This window comes from Prionailurus bengalensis, chromosome E1 (genome assembly GCF_016509475.1).
Source record: "Prionailurus bengalensis isolate Pbe53 chromosome E1, Fcat_Pben_1.1_paternal_pri, whole genome shotgun sequence".
NCBI lineage: Eukaryota > Metazoa > Chordata > Mammalia > Carnivora > Felidae > Prionailurus > Prionailurus bengalensis.
The window spans coordinates 35,063,080-35,076,794 of NC_057347.1; the positions used below are offsets into that span (position 1 = coordinate 35,063,080).

At 58.9% G+C, this 13,715-nt stretch overlaps 1 protein-coding gene across 2 annotated transcripts; it reads right to left on the reverse strand.

Annotated features, from left to right (window-relative positions):
- Positions 1–2,016: 2,016 nt before the first annotated feature.
- TMEM92 (transmembrane protein 92) lies at positions 2,017–12,552 on the reverse strand. 2 transcript variants are annotated; one of them, XM_043584115.1, is made up of 6 exons: positions 7,923–12,552; positions 7,338–7,608; positions 4,070–4,095; positions 3,179–3,253; positions 2,848–3,043; positions 2,017–2,620 (listed from the first exon to the last, which is right to left on the reverse strand). In XM_043584115.1, the coding sequence occupies exons 2-6, from the start codon at positions 7,404–7,406 to the stop codon at positions 2,513–2,515; spliced, it is 474 nt and encodes a 157-aa protein (XP_043440050.1). In that variant the 5' UTR covers positions 7,407–7,608; positions 7,923–12,552; the 3' UTR covers positions 2,017–2,512. The 2 variants fall into 2 exon arrangements, with proteins under 2 accessions (XP_043440050.1, XP_043440049.1); XM_043584114.1 differs by having other exon boundaries at positions 7,323–7,608.
- Between the last annotated feature and the right edge of the window lie 1,163 nt (positions 12,553–13,715).

The window sequence follows — 13,715 nt, forward strand, 5'->3', positions numbered from 1 at the left end:
CCCATTACGATGCCTGCAATGCACATCATTCTGAGCTCTTCTGTATGAGCATTTCTTCCTTCTTTTGTTTCTTCTTTCCTTCCTCCCTCCCTCCCTCCCTTCCTTCCTTTTTATGTAGGCTTCATGCCCATCTCAGAGCCCAGTGTGGGGCTTGAACTCAGGACCCTGAGATCAAGACCTGAGCTGAGATCAAGAGTTGGACACTTAACTGACTGAGCCACCCAGGCGCCCCTGTAGGAGCCTTTCTGAAGGCTCATTCTCAGAAGCAGACTTGCTGGGTCATGAGCATTTAAAATTCTAATGGGGAGGCACCTGGGTGGTTCAGTCGGTTAAGCGTCCGACTTCGGCTCAGGTCATGATCTCACTGTTCCTGGGTTCAGACCCTGTGTCAGGTTCTGTGCTGACAGCTCAGAGCCTGGAGCCTGCTTCGGATTCTGTGTCTCCCTGTCTCTCTCTGCCCCTCCTCTGCTCGCCCTCTGTCTTGTGCTCTCTCTCAGAAACAAATAAACATTAAAAAAATAAAATAAAATAAAATTTTAATGGATACTCAGTGCCGGACACATAGTAGGAGATTTGTAACTATCTGTGCCATCAAAGGATGCTGCTAGATTGCCCTCCAGGGTCACACTATTTTCCCTCCCACCAACAATACAACAGAGACATAGAACTGGCCGTTTCTGCCACCAGGTCCCAGCAAGGTTGGGCTTCAGGAGGCCTACTACCCTCCAGGCCGCTCTCCTGTTGCTGGGGGAGGATCTCAGGGCTCTCGTGTCATCTTTGATGAAAAGAACCTAGCAGAAGGTGACCTCCTCCTCCAGGTCTGTAAATCTCATTGCTTACCATCCTCCCACCCGGGTGGGTGCTTACCCAGTGAGGGCATCAGCTCTGAGACTTCTCTAACTGGGGCTAGCCTCATTTACATCAGGCAGACAGATCTTCCTTCTTCCTTCTGCTCCCCTAACCAATCCCTGAAACTGAAGGGAAACATCTCATGGCCGCGCGCATTCTCCTAACCGCCAACCCTGACCCTGCTCCTCGGCCCTAACTACTGTTCTCCCTTTGGACCTCTGGCCCCAGCCCCAGCCCTAGCGTCTTTGGACCTGGCTGTGCCGTGTCCCTGCTTCTGGCCCTGCCACCTGCCTGGGTCGTGACCACCCCCCGCCCCCCACCAAAGGATGGGTATTATCCAGAGCCCTGGAGGAGGCTTACAGCAGGGTGCTACCTCCAATCCTCCCAGGAGTTTCGGCCAGTCTTGCCGCTGTGCCCTCCGTCTGGGGAGGAAGGCCAGCATTCATGGGCTGCAGGGGAGCAGTGCAAAGGCAGGATCACGGAGGAGGAGCCATGCCCTGCCTGAGCCCCGAGACACTGGCATGGAAGGTGTCCCTCACTCTACCTTGCCCAATGCTAGTCCCCCAGCTCCACACTTTGCCGGAGGTCCCATGGTGACTAATGCCCCATGAAGACTCTTCTCTTGAGCCGAGGTGGTGAATGCTTCTTTCCTCTTAGGGGTTAACCCTGCAGACGAGCTCAAGTGGGAGCACCTGGGAACCGCACCGGGCTGGAAGAGAAGGGTGAACCTACCCTTTCAGTCTCCTCTTTCCAGGAGATTCCAGGGTGGGGCAGATCGAGATCTCCAGAGGCCCTGCCCTACACCCCTCTCCTTTGCCCCCTCCCCACCCCCACGGCGAGAAAGGCAGGGAGCTGAGCGCCACATCTCCTGAGGAGAGCAGTGGGAGGACGGGATGGGGAAGAAAAGAACAGTTACTCCCACGTGGTCCCCAACTTCCTGTCCTCCTTAGCACCCTGAGACCTGGGTGCTGGGTCAGAGCATCTCCAAAGATCCTTTACCAGAGGGTGGTTCACAGATGTTCTGTCCGCCCTGGCTCATCATCAATACATCAATGGTGGGATTTGGGGGTGTGGGGACCACCCCCCACCATCCCCCCCTCCCCACCCCCGCAGTGTCTCGGCTCACTCCCCAGTCACCACCCCACACAGCCAGAGGCAGACTCTCAGTGACGATCAGCTCAGATTTAGTGAGTACACGTTCGGGGGTAGGGGGCAGTGGGGTCTTCCCTATTCAGGTAGACCCGGGGGTGGCTCAGAGCCCACGCAGTCCAATCGCGCACGAAACAGGAGTGCCCTCTATAATATCTCGGAGCTGGCTGCCCAGCCAGGATTTGTATACCCCCCAGAAATGGGGTTCTCTCCGCTCCTCAGAGTGGCCCATTCTATTGTCAGGCACCTCCAAGCGTTGACATGTTCCTCCTGGCAGCCTCTCACTTGGGATGGGGGTTGGGGGGGTGGCCGCTGACACTTCTGACCGGCACTCAGGACAACAGAGGCGGCTGGTGGTGGAGCGGGAAAAGCAATAAGTTAAAACCAAGAACAGCAAGAGACATGGCAGGACGGACGGGGGCATCATGGGGGTCCCAAGAGTCTCTGGCTTGATCCAGGAAGCACTGGGGAGGAGGTGGCCGAGATGATGTCTTAGCTCCAGGCAGGAGGTGGCTCAGAAGGCTGGGTTGTCGATGCCCCTGGGCATCCCCGAATATTCTTCAGGCCTGACACTGTAGGGAGGGGGCGGCTCCATGGGGGGCAGGACGGGCTTCAGAATAATCTGCAGGGGAAAGAGGGAACACAGAGTCTTCTCAGGGCCTGGCAGCGGCCGGCACCCGCCAAGTGCCGGCCGTGCGTGTTTGCCAGGGGGAGGGGGGACCCAATGGTGGTTGCAGGGCCCTCTCTAGGTCCAGAGGCCTGGGGTAAGGAGGGCCTCCCTGTAACCTGGACAATAGGGAGGTATGGCCAGCTGAGGAACCGAGCAAGGAGTGGGGCAGAGACACCTACCTCGCTGTAGGGGGGTGGGGGCTCAGAGGTGGACGTCCTGACCCTCTCTGGGGGGGCGATGGAGGGCGGCTCCGGGGGCCCCTGGTGATCCGCTGGGGGGTCCTGCTCCTGTTCTCTGCAGCTGCGACAGAACCGCTTAGCGAGACAGCAGATGCACAGGAGGGGGAGGATGATGAGGAAGGTGATGACGAAGATCCTAGGGCGAGGAACCATCAACATCTCCCTGAGTGTCTGGGCTGTCCCGGACCCCCCCACCCCCACCCCCCGCCACCGTGGGCAGGAAGGCCAGTCGCCCTGAGGACTGCGCCCGAGGAGCTGGCCCTGGGCTCACCTCAGGGGACTGGAGAAGAGCTCATACTCCTGGCAGCAGCTGTCACCACAGCATTTGAATCCTCTGGGGCAGGTGCTGGGGGAGCAAAGAGACGCTGCTGGTCCCGAGGTGGCAGGAAGATCCCGGCCTCCCCAAACCTCACCCATTTCTTGGGGCCCAAGCCACGCCCTAGCAGCGGGGCCCAGCGGGAGGACACCTGGCGCCGGGACCCAGGATCTGGCTTCTAGGCTCATCTCACTACTTGGGCCAAGTTCCGCTCCTTTCTGGGTCTCACTTTTCCTCATCCATAAAGTGGGTATAATGAATGTTCTGTCAACATCACTGAGCAGGGGTGGGGGAGCACGTGGCAGTGGGTGCCAGGGCACTCCAAGGAGATGTGGCGACTGTCCCTGAGCTAACTCGAGGAGCCCTTGCCGGTGCCCATGGACTACGAGGTGGGAAGGACAGGGTGTTCCTGGAACACCCAGGGCTGAGTTGATGGAAACATTCATCTGCTCAGGGACCACCCCCTCCTCATTGTGCTCAGGCTTTTTGGCATTTATATATTAAAGTTGGCACAGATGGTTTGCCCGCCCCACCCAGGGTGATGGGGCGGGGGGAGCCCTCAGAGAAGAGACAGCAGAGAGAGGGGTGGGGATTAGGCTTTAGACCCGCCCACAGGCAGAAGCTGCTTGGCTGGAGAAGGAGGGCGGGGCGGGGGTGGGATGGGAAGCGCATTGGTGGGGGTGGGGGGGAGTGGGAAATGCGTTCAGGCTAGAAGGGCAGTGGGTGAGGATGATGGATGAGATGCTTTTCTGTCCCCCCACCCCCCCGACCCATGAAGGCAGACAGGGCAGGATTTGGGGTGTCTCTTCCTCAGACAGGAAGTTACAGCCCAAAGCCCAGACTTACAAGAAGAGACCACATTTGGCGGCAGCCTGCGGAAGAAAAGAGGCAGAGGTTAGGGGCCGTGAACTGGGGAGCTCATCTCTACCCACCCGCTGCCCAGGTGCAGAGCCTGCCGCAGGTTCGCAGCGGGTCAACCCCTTCCTGCTCTCCACCTCACTCCAGGTCTAGGGCTGGAGCCCCAGCTGACACCTGCGGCCCCAGCCCTCCTTTCTCTCCTCACCACACCCCCACAACACCTCCACTCACGCCCAGGTCTGTCAGCTGGCGCCTTCCCGCCACCCCTCCGATCGATCTCCTTTCCATGTGACCACGGCGGTCCAGGGCACCAGCAACTCTCCTCCGCAACCCCCCCCCCCCCTTCCCCGAATCACTCCCCACACTGCAGGCAGGTTCGTATCCAGCAAATCCGATCGCCCAAAACCTTCCTGGACGCTCCCTTCAGTGGCTCCCTGTACCCGGACCCCCAGCGATCAGCTGCTGCCCCTTTGCCCTCTTGCCCACACACCCACAACCACTGGGAGTCCCCTGCACACGCCTGGCTGTTTGACACTTGCGGGTAAAGGCAGACCACCTTCCTCATGCCTTCAGGATCTGCATTCACCTTTCGGATCCCTGCCTGGCAGGGGGTGGAGGGAAGGAGGAGGGGGGGGGGTTTCCTTGGTCTTTGAAGCCACCCAGATCCTCCCCTGTGGGCTGGGTTTCTCTCCGTTTCTCTTCTGCACCAGAACTATACCCATCCAGGCTCTAGTTTCAGAATGTAACCGGATTAATAGCAATTATGTGTATAAGCCCTGCCTGGAGCATTCTTTCCCCCAGGTATCCTCGCTCCAGCACCCCCTTTCTGCCCCTCTTACTTAAAAATTAGGGGCATCTGGGTGGCTCAGTCAGTTAAGTGCCCGACTTCGGCTCAGGTCAGATCTCATGGTTCGTGAGTTCGAGCCCTGCGTCGGGCTCTGTGCTGACAGCTCGGAGCCTGGAGCCTGCTTCAGATTCTGTGTCTCCCTCTCTCTCTGTCCCTTCCCTGCTTACACTCTGTCTCTCTCTCTCTCTCTCTCTCTCTCTCTCTCAAAAAAATGAATAAACATTAAAAAATAAAATAAAAAATAAATAAATAAAAATTACATCCACTCCCCCAAGGCACTCCTTTGCCCTCACCGAACTTAAGTTTTCTCTCACAGTTCTTACCCACATCCAACATACTACACAGTTCCTTTTAGCCTGTTCATTGTCTGGTCAGAAGAATGTAAACTCCAAGAGGGCAGGGATTTTTGTCTGTCATCACTGTTGAAGAACCCAACAGCCACAATATTGGCAGAATGAACGAAAGAGCCTTCTCAGATGACCTGGTTTCCTTTCCTCCTGGCTGTTCCTCAACTTGGGGGGGGGGTGGTGGTGAGAGATGGCGATGGCAGGGGTGGGGGGGGGATTCAGGGGTGGGAACTCCTTAGCGGAGGAGAGGTTATCTGTTACTCTACCCTAGCCTCTGGGGACAAACAGTCACAACACGAGCATAAGAAGCCAACTTTGGCCAGACTACCGTGTCTTTGTACCTTTACTCAAAATAATTCAATCACATCTCAGTTGCTAACAACAGTAAAGCCAAGAAAACCAGTGACAACCAATGACTGTTGGGCTGATTCCCCTTTTCTGGGCTCAGCCGCAGGCCAGGCGGAAGCCTCTCCCACCCCAAACCTTGCCCCCTGGGGACTGGAGCTGGAATCATGAATGAATACTCCCCCACCCCCACTCCCCTACCCGCCTCGCTCCGCAATGTCTGGCCCAGAGAGGGTGAGATCTTCACAGTACACAGGGGCAACTGCAGAGCTGGGGACAGACCAAGGGGGTCCAGGCACTCAGTGGGACCCTCTTGCCCCTCAGATTCTGGACCCCACTTTCCTGGGGCTTTTCTGGCTCCCAACGAAGAAGGACAGAACACAAAAAGGTTCAATCAAGAGTTGCTGTTGGGGAGGGCAGATCTCCCAGATTCTCTCCTCCCCCTCCCCCCCCCCTTTAACCTGGGGCAGGTCTTGTCTGGGGTGGCTCAATCTGAGTTTTTTTCGAGCGTCACTGTGGTTGTAAAGAACCTCAGCTTCCGTACACGTGCAGCGTGGATATTATCAGCACCTGCCCCCTGGGGCTGCTGGGAGAAATCAAGAGGATGCTCAGCTTAGTGTTGGTACAAAGGGCTTGCCTAGACTAGGCGGAGAAGGAGCTCGAAGGCTTCGGGGGCAGAGCCAGGAGAGTCTGCAGAGTTGTGTGAACGTGCCCTGTTCTGGGGAGGGTCCTGGGATGTCCTGGCATTCTCTCTTTTTTTTTCTTAACGTTTATTTATTTTTGAGAGAGATAGAGCCCCAGCAGGGGAAGGGCAGAAAGAGGGAGACACAGAATCCCAAGCCGGCTCCAGGCTCTGAGCTGTCAGCACATAGCCCTACGCAGGGCTCGAACCCAGGAGGCAGGGCTGGATCATGCCCCAAGCAGAAGTCGGACGCCCAACAGACTGAGCCACGCAGGCACCCCTGTCGCAGGCATTCGTAAACAGAAGTGAGAAATCCCTGTTTTAGACCCATGTCAGTTGCCAAGATAATCTGCCATCCCAGGAATGGACAGATTTCCCGCATCATTTTCAGAGTTCAACGGAGGAATGGGAGGAAGGAGGGGGTGCTTAATCCCTGCCTCAGGCTCAGAATCACTGATTTCAGAGGTCAACGCAGCCTTGGGTCAGGCAACCAGCTCAAGTCCTGCACAGACTAGAATCCTACCCGCGGCTCCTAGAAGGGGTGGAAAGAGCCTTCTCTCCCCTAAGGCACAGGCAGAGACACAGTCCCAGAGAGGGCCAGAGCTTCTCCCAAGGTCACCCAGCACTAGAGGAATAAGACAGTCAGGGAGACGGGCTGGCCGGGCGTCCAGACCTCAGTCCCGGCTAGTGCCCGCTTTCGGACTAGCGGGAGGAAGCGGGAAGGATGAGCCCAGGCTAATATGAGGGTCAAAGTCCCCACTCACAGACAGGCGCTAGGTGTCAGATGGTGGTGGGCGGGGTCCAGGGCCCTCTACACGGTCCCCCCACAGGCGAAGGAACCCAGGCTTTCTCAGGGCCTTCCTCCGCTGCCCCCACCTCCACCTCCCAGGCAAAAAGAGAAAGGAAGTTGCTAACTGTGTACGGTCACCAGGGAATCCTGACAAAGGAAGGTGGTGACGGCGCTCCAGAAGTAGGCCCCTGACCCACAAAGTTCAGGGCCCTGGAAGTTCTATAGCTTACCTCCCAAGCGCTCACCTGTTGGGGGCCAGCCAGCAGGCTGAGCAGCAAGGTGGGTACGAGGCCTGGGACCCAGGTGTCGGACATCCTGGCGTGGGGGCCACAGAGCTTCCGTGTGTGTAGGGGGAGGAGGGGAGAGGCGGGGCCACGACCTCTCCCACGTCTCTCCACCTATGGGGCCCCGCCTCGGGCGGGGGCGGAGCTTAGGCACCCGCGAAGGGCCGGTCGTGGGACAGGGCGGGGGAGGGGAAGAAATCTGGGTTGGGTTTTAGGAGGTAGAAGAGGTTAACTGGAAAAAAAAAAATTGTGGGGTCAGTGCTAGACTGCAGAGCCACTCCTTGCCAATCCCCGCTCCTCCACCCCTAAGTGAGCCCGGGCTTGAGAGGGACAGTGCTGCGCCTGGCCCGGGGCCGGGATGGGGGGATGGGGGGGTGGGGGAGTGGGCGGCGGGGCGGGGGAGGATGCCGGCGAAGCGACCCGCCCGCTGTAAGTCCCTTTCCACCTGGGTTTGCGGGGGGCAGTGGTTGCGGGAGAGGGAGGAGGCGGCTCGGGAGTGGATTGAGGGCATTGTATGGGGTGGGGTGGGGGGTGGGGATGTGTCACCTTCATTTTTGGCCAAGAAGGAGGGAGAGGCGGCCTGGTTGATTTCAGGAGCACAGCGCTAGTACACTCGCGTCCCCCGGCGTCCCCTGCAATCCTGGGAGGATGTGGGGACACACTTCCTCCATTTGACTTGGGGGAAATTAAGGCCCAGGGTTAAGAGCCGCGGCCGCTGGGGCCAAGCGGAAGCCAGGCGAGCAGGGGCGCGGCGAAGCAGGCCCATCCGGATTCCTTGGAAAGACCCCGCGGAGGCTGTCCCTGCTGAGAGCGCCGGATTCCGACCCTCGGCGGCCGCGCCCCAGCCCTCCAGGCGCCCTGTGCTTCCGGGATCCGGCCGGCAGGTGGCAGCATCGCCCAACGCGGGATTCCCACGGAGCCCCACAGCGCGCGGCGGGGACCTGGGGCCGGGTCTCCCCGAGGGAGAGAGCTGGCTAGCGGGCGGGATGCGGGGACGCCTCGATGGGCGTTGGGCGTAGGGTGAGAGCCAGACACCCAAAGGCGGATGAGACTTGGGGACACCGTGCAGGAGTTGGAGAGATGGAGCCCGCCCCCTGGGGAGAGGGCGAAGGGCAGATGATGGGTGGGTGCTGCTCCCGGCCTGGGGAGACGCGGAGGGCTCCCGGAGAAGCTCGGTTCCCGAGTGCTTAGGCGTCTCCTGCTGGGTCTCAAGTGGGACTTTGCCACTGCAAACTATCCCCAACTTAGTAGGGACGGACAGACTTCCTCCTCGGGCTGTCCTTTCTTTTTCTCTCACCGCTTTCTCTTTATCTCTGGCTCCCTTCTCTGTCTTTAACCTCTCCTTGTGGCTCCCCATCTCTCTCTCTCTCTCTCTCTCTCTCTCTCTCTCCTCCTGTTTGTTTCTGCCCATCACTGTCTCCACGCGGTTTCTCTACATTTCTGCTTGTTTTCCCATCTCTGTGCTCCTGTTTGTTAATCACCGCTTGTCTCTTTTGGAGTCTGTTTCTCTGTGTGTGTGTGTTTCTGTTTCTTTTGTCTCTGATTTGGTCCTTGTGTCTCCCTGACTGTGTTTCTCACTCACTCTCCTGGACTCTCTCTGTCCCTCCTTCCCTGTCTCTGTTTCTCATTATCTCTTGGCCCCTTTTTGCCTCTAAGGACAGAACCTTCCAGTCTCCTGATCCTGGTGGAATTAGGGTCTGGCCCCAGAAAATGCCCTCTATTTCCAGTTCCTGGTGATTCTGAACTTGGAGAAGGTCCTGGGCAGGGGCACCTCTTCTCTCCTACCCATGCAGTTGGCTCTGGCCTCAGCTAGCCCCTCTAACAAGTCCAGGGAGTGCTGGAACCTTCTCCCAGCAGCGCCCCTACTGCTGCCTCCTTAGTGGGGTTGTTGCTCACTTGGGCTTCCCTCCTGCCCCTGCCCTTGCCCTGTCGCACCAAGACACCTGGCCTAGGGTGTCTCACTGGGTCCCCTGCCACTCTGCCCAGGCTTGGAGACCTACAGAGTCGTGGCCTTTAGGGGAGAGAAAGATGGGTGAGCTTAAGGGAGGAGGGCATCCTGGTGGGGTGGGGGGGGGGCGGAGAATGGCAGGGCTGAGAAGGGGACAGAAGACTTGGAGGGGTAGACGTGAGAGGCTGTGAGGACTGACTAGGTGAAGGGGCCAGGCAGGCACCAGTGCCCTGAGGAGGGGCAGGAGGAAGGCAGGAGGCTGGCGTGGCTCCCCTCTGGCTCTCTGGCATCCACCTGACACAGATCTAGGGTTGCCAGACAAAATACAGGATGCCCAGTGAAATTTGAGTTTCGGACAAACTGAGTAATTTCTTTAGTACGAATATACTAAATATTCCTATGCAATATCTGGAACATACTTATGCCAAAATCTGTTTGTCGCTTCTCTGAAATTCAAATGTAACTAGATGTCCCGCATTTTTATTTGCCAAACCTGGCAACCCTACCCATCTTGCTAAAATGTCATAGGGACAGACATCTGAGAACGGCTACTCCACCCACCCCCTGCCCCACATCTCCCCAGTGGGAAAGTGAGGCTCATGAGGCGGGGTCCCAAGGGCATCTGGCACCTGCCCCTTGGGTACGCATTTTTTTTTTTTCATGACACCAAACTGCCTTTCTGCGTGCCTTCCTGCGGTTGGGGACAGGGCAAGGGACCTGGAGGCGGGTGGTCCCAGCTCAGTCAGGCCAAGAACACCAAGCCCTGATGTCAACATCCATCATGGCTCCCAAGGGCCCCAGCATTCTTGGTGGGTGAGGTCGGGTGGTGGGGGGGGCGCAATGGGGCCCCAGCCTGAGCAGACAGGGGGCTTTCTTGTCTAGAGGCAGGACCGTCCGGCGCAAGGACAACATCTGTTCAACACTTAATCTGGCAATGGGGGGGGGGGGGGGGTGGGGAGCGTGTACATGCGTGCACGTGTATGCTCAGGCACGCAGGGCCAGGAGGGCAGGGAGGCCCGGAGACCTCAGGCAGTCTGTGGGTCCCTCTAGATTCCAGGCCAAATTCCATCTGGGGTTTCCCAAGAGCGGCCGAGTCGAAATGTCTTCATACTCGCTAGCTGCCTCCCCGGCCCATTCACCAAAGAACGAGCTGATTGTCTACATCCTACAAACGCCCAGCTGCAAGGGTCTTGGAGGTCAGCTGGTCCACCAGCTCCCTTCTCAGGGAAGCCAACCGGAGCCCCGAGGGCCGGGAAGGCCAAGCCACACGGGATGTTGGGGCTGAGTCAGGACCAGAACCAGGCAGGTCTCGAGACCCCACACCCAGAGGCAGCCCCCGAGCAAGAAGCTGCCCCGGGGGGCCTGCTTCTCCGGATGAACTCCTGACAGGGGTGGGTGGTTGGGGTGGGAAGGCTTGCCCAGCCCCGGGTGAGAGGGAAGAGCCTGGCTGAGTTCTGATCGTCTCAGCCCCTCCCCTGTCCTGTGATGGCCATGGACACCCATAATGGCTTATGGCATTGGGCTGGGATCCTTCTTTTCAAAGCCTGCAGAACATTCTGTTCTAGCCCAGCTCTGCCGGCAGGGACAGACAGTATTATGCTGCGTCGGTAAGTCTGCCACTGCCGTGTGCCGTGTGATCCTCGTCAAGAAGCTTCGAACCTTCTCTTTGCCTCTGTGAACCCTGTGGAGGGGCATGGGGGTGGCAGACAGGGCCTCCTTCGTCACATGGGGTCACCGTGAGGATGATGTAAACCGCTCGCTGTCAGCATACCGTGATGGTAAATAAATGTTAGCTTAATCATAACGAGCAATAAATGTTTAACTCCCGGCAGAGCAAAGGGGCCCCAAACTCCTTCTCTCCATTCCCCCTGGAGGCAGAGTGAGGTACCAAGGAACGAAGGGTCTTGCTCCTCTCTGAGAACCTCTCTCGGTCCCCTCTGGATGGGCCACCAAAGTCCAGCTACGGTCCCCCCCAGAACACCCGGCTCCTAGCCCCCTCTGCTGCTGGTCAAGTGAGTCTGGGCCAAGGAAGAGAGCGCGGGGCCCGTGACCTACCTCAGAGAGAGACCTAGAGAGTCTCCTGGAGACTCACAGGGGACTGGCTGCGGCCAGTTCTCTCCACCTAGAAACACCTGTTCCCAGACCCCCTCCCTGGAACCTCACAGATTCTCACCCATTTTTCAAGGCTCAGCTCCAATACGACCTCCTCCTGTAAGTCTCCCAGGACTTGGATCTTACCAGCCAGGCCTTTTCTCTGGGCCTCTCTGCTGGCCCCTGGCCATTCTCCCTAGAAGATGTGTATACATGTTCTAATGTTCCCACCAGGCCGTGGGGGCTGGCCCAGTTCTGATTCATCTTTCATTTCCCCATGGTGCTTTGTTCCAAGTAAACACTGGTGCTGTTGTCACTGAACTGAAGCTGGTTGGGGGCCTCCCAGGGTCAGGGGCCAGATTTCTCTAAGGGGATAGGGAATGAAGTCCCCAAACCCTTGGTAGGGGGCTCTCATTTGGGGGGGGGGCGGGGGCGGGGGGGGGGCCTGTCCCAGGCTGCCTGGCTTCTCATCTTCAGTGGCTGCGTGTTTTCGGGAATCCACTTCTGCTTCCCGCCCCCCGCCCCACCAAGTGTCCACATACCCTCTTAAGTGGGTAAGACGGCTCCCTAGGGATCAAGCAACTCCCACAGGGTGAGCTGCAAGGAGGGACTGGCTCGCTGCCCGCCTTCCAGGAGGAGGCAGGATGCACGTTGGGTCGCCAACAGGAATGCTTGGCCATGGAACCAGGATCTGAGCCTCCTTCCCAGCATTCCTTTGGAAACTGAAGTCCAGCCGTCCCTCACGCGCCCAGGGTGGGGAGATGACTTCTAGAGTTGACCCCCGCATCTGAGCCACCAAGCTGGGGGCCAGGCGGGTGGAGGGAGGCGTGCCACCAGACAATTAACGGTGCAGGGAGCTTATTATCCTAATGAGCGGCTTGAGGATCTCCACTAACACTCACCTGCCCGGAGGCTTAGCAGAGACAAAAACGGCATTTGGGAGCCATTATCCTTCCAAAGTGTAGGTTTCCGGGGCACAGCCAGGGGTGGGTGGAGAGAGAAACACCTCCAAGTGGTGGGGTGGAGTCAGGATGAAGGTTGAGCTAGTGAGTTGTGGCTGTCTGGGGTGCAGACTGAGCAGAGCCACCAAGCCCCAGGTGGGAGGGGACGAGGCAAGACCAGGGTGAAGGTCGTAAGACCCCCCCCCCAGCTCTGGTCCCCTCCCTCTAGGGCTCCTTCTCCCCAGGGCTTCCCTGCCCCTCCCCTTCCCGGCACCCCACTGCCACCCACACTCTGTGTTGACTGTTTTCCATGGGACCCTGCCGCTAGAGAGAAGCGAGGGGTTGGGGATCCCTTCCCGTCTCCCACTTTCTAACTCTGCTCTGGGTGGTCGGTTGAAAGAGGGCTCTCCTGCACCCGGCTCGTGGCTGCCTCTGTCTCAGATCCAGATGTTGCCCGTCATTGTAGGCAGACTTCAGAACTTCCCAGTCCCAAAGAAGCCGGGAGTTCTGGGTGGCCGGTGGAGGGGGGCTGGGGGTGGGGGCGGGAGAGAGGAACGGCTCCGGGCGGGCTGGCCGCATGGAGGGGAGGGCCTCTAATGGGTCTGGGGGCTTAGACTACAGCGGGGGGAGAAGGCACAGCCTGAGACATCCCTGAAGCGAATCGCTTCTTTGGGACGTGGGGTCAGGCAAAGAATGAGGGAGAGAGGAGGGGCGGGAGAAGTGAGGTGGGCAGCGATCACATTCTTCCGCAAACCCTCTAAGCAGCCACATCATCCGGCCCCCAGCCGAGGACAGACTCGGCCCCCACTTGTGTGCACGCGCCCACGTGTGGGCGCGCGCGGTGGGCCTGCCTGTGTGTACATACACGTGCACACGGGATGCACACCTCCCGGCTTCCCCTGCTCATGCGGCGGCCCCCCACTCACCCCCCTCTCCCGGCCGCTGCCTTATCACCAGGCCAGCCTTTAGGGGGCGGCCTCCAGGATCCCTTCACCCCAGTGGCCCTGTTAGCACCTCCTCCCTCCCTTGTTAGCGCCTCCCAGCCCCCCTTCCGCCTCCAGCCCCTGTCGTCCCTGGAGAGAGGCCCCGTGGCCGGCAGCCCAGTTCTCTTCTTCCCACTCGGTCTTCTATTTTCCCAAAGCTTCCTTCTCCTCCAGCGCCGAAGCCCCCTGCCCTCTCCGGCCTCCCTCATCCACGCGGAGAGGTCCCTTCCTGAACAAGGGAGGCTGGGGGATGAAGTCAGAGCCCCTACAGTTGAGCTCGCCCTCCCCCTCCAGGCTACGGGCCACAGTGAGCCCACCAGCCTCTCCTGCCCGGAGGATGGGAGGGGGCAAGTCTGGGGCCGAAGCTAAGTCCTGG

Excerpts from the sequence above, each read along its gene's own strand:
- TMEM92 (XM_043584114.1), bottom strand. The coding sequence starts at position 7,406 with ATGTCCGACACCTGGGTCCCAGGCCTCGTACCCACCTTGCTGCTCAGC. Across the intron at positions 3,254-4,069 it reads GCCAAATGTGGTCTCTTCTT|CACCTGCCCCAGAGGATTCA; the intron begins GTAAGTCTGGGC and ends TTGCTCCCCCAG. Across the intron at positions 3,044-3,178 it reads CTCTTCTCCAGTCCCCTGAG|GATCTTCGTCATCACCTTCC; the intron begins GTGAGCCCAGGG and ends TCCTCGCCCTAG.